The sequence below is a fragment of the Octopus bimaculoides genome, chromosome 18 (assembly GCF_046866305.1).
Source record: "Octopus bimaculoides isolate indiv1 chromosome 18, ASM4686630v1, whole genome shotgun sequence".
Lineage (NCBI taxonomy): Eukaryota > Metazoa > Mollusca > Cephalopoda > Octopoda > Octopodidae > Octopus > Octopus bimaculoides.
Genome location: NC_142945.1, coordinates 49,887,832 through 49,899,880, shown reverse-complemented (window position 1 = coordinate 49,899,880; position 12,049 = coordinate 49,887,832). Strand labels below are relative to the sequence as shown.

General features: G+C 36.1%; 1 protein-coding gene across 1 annotated transcript; it reads right to left on the bottom strand.

The window, feature by feature from the left end:
* Positions 1–3,729: 3,729 nt before the first annotated feature.
* Positions 3,730–8,332, bottom strand: LOC128249822 (uncharacterized). The gene is made up of 5 exons (XM_052974364.2): positions 7,985–8,332; positions 7,625–7,715; positions 5,714–5,801; positions 4,435–4,467; positions 3,730–3,815 (listed from the first exon to the last, which is right to left on the bottom strand). Exons 1-5 carry the CDS (start codon positions 8,028–8,030, stop codon positions 3,756–3,758), a joined length of 318 nt encoding a protein of 105 aa, XP_052830324.1. The 5' UTR covers positions 8,031–8,332; the 3' UTR covers positions 3,730–3,755.
* Between the last annotated feature and the right edge of the window lie 3,717 nt (positions 8,333–12,049).

Here is a 12,049-nt window from a genome sequence, read left to right as displayed (position 1 = left end):
TATATAACAATAAATGATATATGTACATGTACACATGTACGTTTGTTTCTCTCTCTATCTCTCTCTCTCTCTCTCTCTCTCTCTCTCTCTCTCCCGCTCTCTTTGCCTTGTTTTCAGCTTCTTCGTCTCTCTCTTTCTCTCTGCCTCATTCTCACCGCAATTCTCACTCACTCTCACATACATATCCGCACATTTATATATGTATATAATTTAATACACACACACACACACACACACACACACACATATATATATATATATATATATATATATATATATATATATATATATAGTGTAGTATATTGCCACTTAAGTGTGGCTGACCCCTAGGGGTGGATGTTACTGTTGCTTTTAGCCCCAGGAGGACATCTCCTCCAGCTGGCTTATCGACACACGACTGTGTCCTGTTTGCCAAGGGAGTTATCCCTCTCACCACGACCAGCAGCACGAACGTATCCGGATTTCAGGGTTATTTCCCTTCGTCGGCGTTCGACAGCTGATGACCTTGGTGAGAGAGAAAAACCTGGCAAATCTTATATCTTCTTTTCCAGTGGCATTCTTCACTGATATTGAAAAGGTGAAAACAAGCAATGTTAATTCTCTAAATGAAGTATTAACAGTAACTGCACGATAAAGTGTAGTATATTGCCACTTAAGTGTGGCTGACCCCTAGGGGTGGATGTTACTGTTGCTTTTAGCCCCAGGAGGACATCTCCTCCAGCTGGCTTATCGACACACGACTGTGTCCTGTTTGCCAAGGGAGTTATCCCTCTCACCACGACCAGCAGCACGAACGTATCCGGATTTCAGGGTTATTTCCCTTCGTCGGCGTTCGACAGCTGATGACCTTGGTGAGAGAGAAAAACCTGGCAAATCTTATATCTTCTTTTCCAGTGGCATTCTTCACTGATATTGAAAAGGTGAAAACAAGCAATGTTAATTCTCTAAATGAAGTATTAACAGTAACTGCACGATAAAGTGTAGTATATTGCCACTTAAGTGTGGCTGACCCCTAGGGGTGGATGTTACTGTTGCTTTTAGCCCCAGGAGGACATCTCCTCCAGCTGGCTTATCGACACACGACTGTGTCCTGTTTGCCAAGGGAGTTATCCCTCTCACCACGACCAGCAGCACGAACGTATCCGGATTTCAGGGTTATTTCCCTTCGTCGGCGTTCGACAGCTGATGACCTTGGTGAGAGAGAAAAACCTGGCAAATCTTATATCTTCTTTTCCAGTGGCATTCTTCACTGATATTGAAAAGGTGAAAACAAGCAATGTTAATTCTCTAAATGAAGTATTAACAGTAACTGCACGATAAAGTGTAGTATATTGCCACTTAAGTGTGGCTGACCCCTAGGGGTGGATGTTACTGTTGCTTTTAGCCCCAGGAGGACATCTCCTCCAGCTGGCTTATCGACACACGACTGTGTCCTGTTTGCCAAGGGAGTTATCCCTCTCACCACGACCAGCAGCACGAACGTATCCGGATTTCAGGGTTATTTCCCTTCGTCGGCGTTCGACAGCTGATGACCTTGGTGAGAGAGAAAAACCTGGCAAATCTTATATCTTCTTTTCCAGTGGCATTCTTCACTGATATTGAAAAGGTGAAAACAAGCAATGTTAATTCTCTAAATGAAGTATTAACAGTAACTGCACGATAAAGTGTAGTATATTGCCACTTAAGTGTGGCTGACCCCTAGGGGTGGATGTTACTGTTGCTTTTAGCCCCAGGAGGACATCTCCTCCAGCTGGCTTATCGACACACGACTGTGTCCTGTTTGCCAAGGGAGTTATCCCTCTCACCACGACCAGCAGCACGAACGTATCCGGATTTCAGGGTTATTTCCCTTCGTCGGCGTTCGACAGCTGATGACCTTGGTGAGAGAGAAAAACCTGGCAAATCTTATATCTTCTTTTCCAGTGGCATTCTTCACTGATATTGAAAAGGTGAAAACAAGCAATGTTAATTCTCTAAATGAAGTATTAACAGTAACTGCACGATAAAGTGTAGTATATTGCCACTTAAGTGTGGCTGACCCCTAGGGGTGGATGTTACTGTTGCTTTTAGCCCCAGGAGGACATCTCCTCCAGCTGGCTTATCGACACACGACTGTGTCCTGTTTGCCAAGGGAGTTATCCCTCTCACCACGACCAGCAGCACGAACGTATCCGGATTTCAGGGTTATTTCCCTTCGTCGGCGTTCGACAGCTGATGACCTTGGTGAGAGAGAAAAACCTGGCAAATCTTATATCTTCTTTTCCAGTGGCATTCTTCACTGATATTGAAAAGGTGAAAACAAGCAATGTTAATTCTCTAAATGAAGTATTAACAGTAACTGCACGATAAAGTGTAGTATATTGCCACTTAAGTGTGGCTGACCCCTAGGGGTGGATGTTACTGTTGCTTTTAGCCCCAGGAGGACATCTCCTCCAGCTGGCTTATCGACACACGACTGTGTCCTGTTTGCCAAGGGAGTTATCCCTCTCACCACGACCAGCAGCACGAACGTATCCGGATTTCAGGGTTATTTCCCTTCGTCGGCGTTCGACAGCTGATGACCTTGGTGAGAGAGAAAAACCTGGCAAATCTTATATCTTCTTTTCCAGTGGCATTCTTCACTGATATTGAAAAGGTGGAAACAGTGTGTCGATAAGCCAGCTGGAGGAGATGTCCTCCTGGGGCTAAAAGCAACAGTAACATCCACCCCTAGGGGTCAGCCACACTTAAGTGGCAATATACTACACTTTATCGTGCAGTTACTGTTAATACTTCATTTAGAGAATTAACATTGCTTGTTTTCACCTTTTCAATATCAGTGAAGAATGCCACTGGAAAAGAAGATATAAGATTTGCCAGGTTTTTCTCTCTCACCAAGGTCATCAGCTGTCGAACGCCGACGAAGGGAAATAACCCTGAAATCCGGATACGTTCGTGCTGCTGGTCGTGGTGAGAGGGATAACTCCCTTGGCAAACAGGACACAGTCGTGTGTCGATAAGCCAGCTGGAGGAGATGTCCTCCTGGGGCTAAAAGCAACAGTAACATCCACCCCTAGGGGTCAGCCACACTTAAGTGGCAATATACTACACTTTATCGTGCAGTTACTGTTAATACTTCATTTAGAGAATTAACATTGCTTGTTTTCACCTTTTCAATATCAGTGAAGAATGCCACTGGAAAAGAAGATATAAGATTTGCCAGGTTTTTCTCTCTCACCAAGGTCATCAGCTGTCGAACGCCGACGAAGGGAAATAACCCTGAAATCCGGATACGTTCGTGCTGCTGGTCGTGGTGAGAGGGATAACTCCCTTGGCAAACAGGACACAGTCGTGTGTCGATAAGCCAGCTGGAGGAGATGTCCTCCTGGGGCTAAAAGCAACAGTAACATCCACCCCTAGGGGTCAGCCACACTTAAGTGGCAATATACTACACTTTATCGTGCAGTTACTGTTAATACTTCATTTAGAGAATTAACATATATATATATATATATATATATATATATACGCACACATATACATAAGCGCATACGGAATCCTATATTCTTAAAACTGGTATCGATATAAATATCGAGAATTCCATTTACACAAATATATTTGAAGTGCTCACGCTTTTGACATGCGGGAGTAATTCAAATATGAATCATTAGGTTCCAGTGTTTTCATTGGTGCATGCGATATGTGTTTCGATCTTCACTATGTCTTGAGTTAATAAAAACAAACCAAATATTCAGTTATAACATCACACAATTTATTCAAATATTCGTCAGCGTGTTAAGAACACTTGCGGAAATGAACGCTGAGAAAAACGTCATCTGTAGAGAGAAAAGAAATAAAAATCTATCAACACATACTCAAATACATACAGATAGATAGATAGATAGATAGATAGCTAGATAGATAGATAGATAGATAGATATAGATATTGATATAAATATAGATATATGCACACATTCATATATACGTACGTATATATATGCATACATGTATACATACACACACACACACACACACACACACACACACACATACACACACACACACACACACACACACACATATATATATATATATATATATATATATATATATATATATACATAATACCGTTCGTATTTAGAGACATTAAAATATTGTCCTGTCAGATTAATATTACCGCTGTACAAAGACAGAATAGCACTGGTGTTATTGATGTTACGTTACTACGATAAATTGTCGTGTTGGCAAAATTCTGGTAGCATTTCGTCCGTTTTAACACTCTGAGTCCAAATTCCTCCGAAGTCGAATTTGCCTTTCATAATTTCGTAATCGATGAAACAACTATTAGTTGAGCACAGGTATAATTGACAAATCTCCTCCCCTGAAATTTCAGATAGGATAACACAGTAACAAAATAGTACATATATGTAGTAGTGTGAAAATGTAATAACATACGTGATTTCTCTTACTACAGCTTTGTGATCGCATCTGAAAAGAAACAAATTATATTTCGATAGTGAATACACACAAATTATTGATTTATTTAAACAGTGGAAATAGATAAATCTTCAAATAATAAAGTGTAAATATTCGGTTAAAATCTGTTTAGGTAGAAAAATTCGAAGGCTGTTCAAAACATTAATATATTATAAGATCAGTATATTCCCATGGTTCTTACAGGAATTCAATAATATTAAACTAAGATTGAAAACTACTATACAATACTATACTCTTTGGATAAGAACAAATGAGAGGGCGGGCATTGTAGTGCACGCTGCTCTCTTCATCGTGGTTGCATTGTGTTCTTGCTAATTTGTGTAGTAGAATTTATGAAAAGAACCTATTACACACATTTTTTGCTTACTCCGCCAATCATTCCAGAGTTAAATGTAAAAATTAAAGCTGTTTGAAATTCTGGTAAAAGCTAAGGATATTTAGTAGAGGAGTAAAAGTCGATTTCATTGACCCCAGTACTTGACTGATATGTTTTAGTGACCTCAAAAGTCTAAGGCTATATGTGACCTCCACGTGACTTGAATTAGAGGGCTGGAGAATTGCTAGTACGCATTCAGTCGAATACGCTAACGATTTGACCAACTTGACACAGGAGAAAATAATGCTCTTTTCTAACTTTTGGCTCAACGTTTGAGTGGATATTGAAGTCGATTACATCGAGCCCAGTTCTGAAGCGGTATTTATTTTGTCGTTCCCGAAATGGTGAATGACAACGCCAATCTCAGTAACATCTGAACTCACAACGTAAATCAGGATGAGTTCGATACACTAATGATTTAGCCAGAACATAGAAATAATGTTGTAAAATTTGGGTACATAGCCAACAATTGCGGGAGAGTGCGTAGGTCCTATACATCAATCCAAATCCTCGAGTTGTACTTATTTAATCGACCTCGAAATGGTGAACGACAAAGTTGAATCGGCGGAATATGAAATTAGAGCGTAAAAGCGGATGAAATACCGCTAAGCATTTCGCCCGACTTTCTAAATATTCTTCATGCTCGCTGCCTCTAGAAATTTAGACGCATTAATTGTTGTACATATTGAACAGACAAATTCTTCTCTGGCAAAACTAGTTTCAATTCAGTGAAAATGAACACAATGGGGATAAGATCTTACAACATAGGTAAAAATTAAATATTGTTTAGTATTTATTTGATTAATATAAGTATTCTGTCAATAAAGATTATGTCAATAAAAATATAAACACATGACATACCGCGCATTTGTGTATAGAGTGGAATTGAAAATATGAGGAACAATAACGGTCGCGGCCATCAAAACACTTATGAAACTTCGAGAATAAACTGGAAGACAAATCATTTTGACATTACATTAAAAAGTAAATAATGAAAACATTCGTACATTTTTTACCCATTTCTCCGAGATCTTATATTGAATGGAATGTGAATCAAACTGGCTTTATGTGAAAATTTCAAATGCGCATAAAACATATATTAAATATAATTATTCATTCGAGATATGAGCGCCTTCGTTTTCAATAGCATTTCCTCACCTAAACACTTTTTGCCCTGGAGACAAGAAACAGAAAAAATTGTCCTTTAGAAGAGGTAAATATTGGGAGTTCCGTTTCGAATTCGTTCTTATATCTGAATGTTTTTCCACTTATAGATTTCAGGTGACTTGATTAATTGAAAATCTGATGGGGCATCCCAGCCTAATGATGTTATCGTTTATGTTGCTACCTACGCTGTACACGGCCTTGCACTACCATGTTGCATGATCATTCTGTTTCCGTTGCCTAGAACAGATTGTTTCTTTGAATATATCTTGGGGAACTCATTAAGTTGAGGACAATGAATTTCTGCATTTACATTTTCTTTTGTTCCAATAATTTGAAATGCATGATACTTGTATCCCCAAAATAGCTCAAGAATATATTTGCATTTGGATCTTGTTTGTGTATTAGAAATGGCATTACAATTGGTGATAGCCATTGCTTCTTATGTTTGTTGTTGGCATAAAACATTCATTTTAAAAATACATCTCAATTAAATAATTTACCAATGAAAATCAAGGACAATGTCAAAATATCAATCCAAATATTCTTCTAGACTACAGAACATGGTGTTTTGCCCGATGAATGAGAAAACTAGATTGAAGGGTTGGAAGTGTGAATGCTAACGTTGGACTTTACATGTAGAATAAAAGAAAAGATTTACTAATGACTGATGCGGAGTATCCACCATTTCATGAAATGCAACATTACATTTCGGTGCCTTTGATATTAGATTTGTCAAATGAGTCCTAAGTTGGAATATATGAATACATCCGCGTGTTAGGCTACGATTCGGGCTAGAATTCAGTCGTAGGAAGAATTTGTGTAGTAGAGGACAAATCGAATTTGCATCGTTTATATATATATATATATATATATATATATATATATATATATACATAATTTTGGTTAGTTGAAATATGTGTGTCACTTATTTCAACTGCTCAAGACAAATACACCGCAGTTACGGTGAAGAAGTAAACACTACTTAGCGTATTTACTCCGATGTTTTTCTCGATCGTGCGATGTGCAAGCGCAAGCGCAAATCAATTAATTATATATAACGCTATGAGCTTTGTCAGATTCCCACGAGAGGGCGACACCGAACGAACGTGGAGTTTTCACACCTTCACACCATTTTACCATAAGAGGGATTTTTGTCTCCACGGTAACTGCAGCGTATTTGCCTTTAGCAAATCTCTCTCTTTCTCTCTCTCTCTCTCTCTCTCTCTCTCTCTCTCTTTCTCTGTCTCTCTCTATCTCTCTCTCTCTCTCTCTCTCTCTCTCTCTCTCTTTATCTCCCTCTGTCCCTATCTATCCTCTCACTAGGTGTATATATTCATTTTCACCTGCAGAAACACGCAATCGTGTATGCTGCGTTTGCCGGAAGGTACATCAAAATATGTGAATGTAAATATTGTTCATAATATTAACGATCTAATTTCAAATTCCATCAAGGCCCATTTAGCTTTTCATCCTGTCGGTACAACAATCTAAGTACCTGTCGAGCACTGGGGCCAATATAATATACTCCCCCTCCCACTAAACTCCTGATCACCTGAAAAAAAAATCTCAAACCAATATTAACAGTAAGAGCAAGTTCTTAAATACCTGCAGTTGTTATTATGTTTCACATACTTATTAAAAGTTCCAGGACAATACTTTCTGGCCACCTCGTTGCAATCTACTGTAGCGGTGACACCTACAAAAGTGAAAGTTTGTTTTACATTCTTAATGTAATAGTTTTTATAGTTTTCTTTTTGTTAAATACAGCATAAACTACATTCAAATCATATCAGATAAAATTAAGATGGAGTAATGTGAGTTAATGACGACGATATGAAAAATATGCAATTAAGCATTACTATCTATGGAAGAGCGATTTAAATATGTAGTTCACAGAATGAGAAGTGGTGAGAAAGAGAAGTGGTGATAGACAGTAGACAGACACATTATCAAATACCTACTCACCATCAAAGAGAAGATATGTAAATATACAAATAGATGTCATCTGCATGTTTCCAATTTAACTCAGTCTCTTGATGTATTAGTCCTTTGCAGATCGCTTGGTTTTCTACAAATAAATTAACTGAAGCAGATCTTTTGTATTCAAGATATGAGTTTGTAAGTTATAAATAAGTTTTCCATCGTTTTTTATTAATTTCGGTTATGATGTTTGTCAGATTTATTGAATCCTGTCTCTGCCGATATACTTTTATTTTTGTTATAAATTATATAATGGGAAAGTTACAAAGGCAGCTTCAATCATTGCAGTCGTGTTTATGCACGCATATACTAAATGTTTATGTGACATAAACGGAAGTATATGCATCTACAAATATATATTACAAACTGTTGCATTTGTTTAGAATATTCTGTTTGTTACATATATCACCATATCTACGACACGTCATGTTGTCGCATTATATGTATCTATCTATCTATTTTCCTATTTCTTTCTCCTTGCCTTCATATATCAATCTATGCATATATATATTGCAAGTGACTTGATCTGCGTGTGCTAAAACAAGCAGAGTTGCATCGTAGAAGATATTTTTCAGACATTCGAGAACACACAAAAAGTGTTAGTTTCACTTCAGCGTTAAAATTTCATTTGTGCCAAAATATTTTCGTCGCTTTGAAACCGCGGTCTGTTTATTGACGAAACATAGCGCCTTTAATATCCTAACTAAACGATAGAATATTTCACCACGAAACTGTGGTAGAAACTTTTATGACTGTTTGATGTTATAATGATTATTTAATTTCATTCTTGTCACCGGACTAAACATTGTCGAACCAAATAAATATCTAACCCCCCCCCCCACACACTCAGTTTTCCAGAAATTTCACTTTTATATCAATGTCTCCTTACTGCTTGTCCTTTCAAAACTTTTATCATTGAATGGCACTTATTTATTTTCTGATTAAAACCAATGATATAGCTTTCTCCTTCATCTTGGCATATAATTTCTCCCTTAATTTCTATTTTTTTGTCGATGTAGAAATTACTTCGAAGATTTTCTTTTGTTTTCAGAGTCAGCTATCTTTTCGCCGTGTTGTATATATTTCTTCTAACGCACTGTTTCTCTGAAAATGGCTTACGTTATACAAACATTTGACCACTCGCTTAATGCAAAGGTAGAACTTGCAGTATTCAAGACAATATTTGTTTATGCAATATCAACAATTGGGAAGCTTTATGTAGCCACTGGAAAATAAAAACGACCTTCCAAATACCATTTGAAACTGAGAAACCCAAACATACATTTATTTTATATCTTGTTTATTGTTTGTGATCTTATGATTTTGCTTAGTCAAATTTGCCTTCCACTGCGTGACGTAGTGATGTATTTGCGATTACGATATTCGTCTTTTAATAATATTATCCCATGTTCTATCATTCACTGTATACAGAAGCCCACCAAGTATGTGTGTGTCTCTCTATAGCAGTATGTTATTTGCGTTAACGAAACAATAGGTTAATCAACAGTAATGAAAGTTGACTGAAATATTGGTGGTTTTAGAGATTTAATTACTAGATAGTTTAGTGCCTTTCTATCATGGATTCAAATGAAGTCTGTTATGAATATTTGCTAATTTATCGCTTTATTTCTATCTATTCACATATGCATATATATATATATATATATATATATATATATATATATATATATATATATATATATACATACATACATAAGCATACATACACTCACATAAATTCATTATTCTGTAGGAGGTTAGTAATAATTTTAATGTGAAATTATTCTTTTCGGAGGATTATATATGATTTCTTTCATAACGTTAATGTAAAGCTAAATAATGCTGGGAACTGTCGAGAATTACCGGGACACTCCAGCTATGTATTGTTATCACTGCAATGTCACTTATTTCATTCAGTCACTAATATTAGCATATTTTCGAGTCATTCACAAACAGAGGTAATTATATACATTTGTAAATATACAGCATCTGGGTTTTCGTATATTTTCCCCGTCTAATTGCATTCTCCACAATACTCCAGAATCTACTACACATTTTATTCACTTTAGAATTCGGATATGAATATTAAAATTCACGCTGAGTATGTTTTCATTTTTTTTTGTTTTTACATATTTAGTCATAGTGAGATACAAAAATACCGCTGGAACGTGTAGGACATTTAATCTAGAGATACGTTCGCATAATAAAATTACTGTTTCGATTACGTAATTGAGACACGCCTTGGACATGAATTCTTTTTTCCAATTGACTTCCCAACGAGATGACTGACTAATCATTTGCGAAGGAAATTTCTTCACTTGTTGTACAAATGATAGGCGTAAATTAGCATATGAAAAGCGATAGCCTGAATGTATTTATGTGAGTGCTGGAAGTGATACGATAGCTATAGATAGACATTGTTTTGACCATTTTTTGATACGTCTTTATTTGAGTAATGTTCAACACACACGCTACTCTTAGAATAACTCTAGAGAAAAAATCATATTACGCCCATATAATTTCCAACTATTCTTTAAAATGGTTAAAAACATTCTTGGGAAATTATGTTAGCATAGCTAACTGACTAAGCATGTCTTCTCGTTTATTCAAGCTGATCAAGACGACTACATATAATACAGAAGCACAATAAATAACGACAAAACCAGGTTGCATCATTTGATATTTATTCTCTAACCGAGTTTCGTCACTGTGGATATTTGCATCTTCACCAGATGAACAACGTTTCTTACTATATGACACGTCTTGAAATTGTAGCGATTCTTCCATGAACACAAAACAAACAGACACAAACAGAGACACACACACAAAGTTCCACAATTTTGATCGAACAAAATCTCCGAATTAATACACGATGTGAATTCCTGAACACTGACGTAATGTTAATGGTGATATGTGTACAGCTCTTCCATTTGTTAGATAAAACTTGTGTGTTTTCAAGTGGTAATCGCAAATGATTTACGGTCGTAGATGGCGAAGAGAATATAGTTTGATGATTTACCAATTTTCAAACCTCGAATATAACTATTTCCTTCGCAACAACAAAGTTAGATAGATATGTTTCATATTTATGAATAATCTCAAATGTCTGTCGAGATATCACCTAGTAGCGAAATTGAATACTTCATTATTTATTTAGTTTTGTTGAATATAACAAAATTCTCAGTCCTTTATGGAGCCAAGTACTTTTATTATTCTCTGGATGTCTCACATACAAGTAGGTTTATTGTAATCATTGCAAATAAAATTCTATTGCGTTTATTCAGCAATGTTGACTTCCAGCTGCTTCTGCAGAGTTACAAAACACACACACATACAGACGTAAGCACTTTCATATTTATTTATAAATACATGCACATTCATTTGTTGACAGGTACCTTATAGAGAATCTCATGCACATATACTCACACAATTACAGTGATTGGAATATTGAGTATTCCAATATATGATAGTACAAGGTCCCTTCAGGCATTTACAGAGATTAAGAGAAAGATACAGGTAGATCTCAAGATATACAGAACAATATTTTGGGAATATCTATGCATTGTGAAGCAATTATGCTGTACTTTAGTAACTTATCTAAATTTCAAACAAGCACATTTACAGAAAATACTACCATGGTTTTTCCTATTGAACTCGTAATCTGATGGGAGATGGCCACGTATTTTAAAAGGAAATAATTTGCCACACGTGTTGGAAATTTTTCCAGTTAGGTATGGAAATAACAAGATTATTATTAGGCATGAATTTGATTTTCCCAGTATATGCGGGCCCTCCATTTGCAAAGTCTAGATATTGGATTTGATATAAATTTTTATTGAGTGTGTGTTATTGATTTTTTTTTTTATTGACACGACTTACACTTTCCTTCGATTTATGGTTTCGCTCAATAATTTGGTATACATACTAAATGTTACATCAAGAAAATTTACCTTATTATGGATAGAATGGTAAGAACCATATATATATATATATATATATATATATATATATATATATATATATATATATATATATATATATATATATATT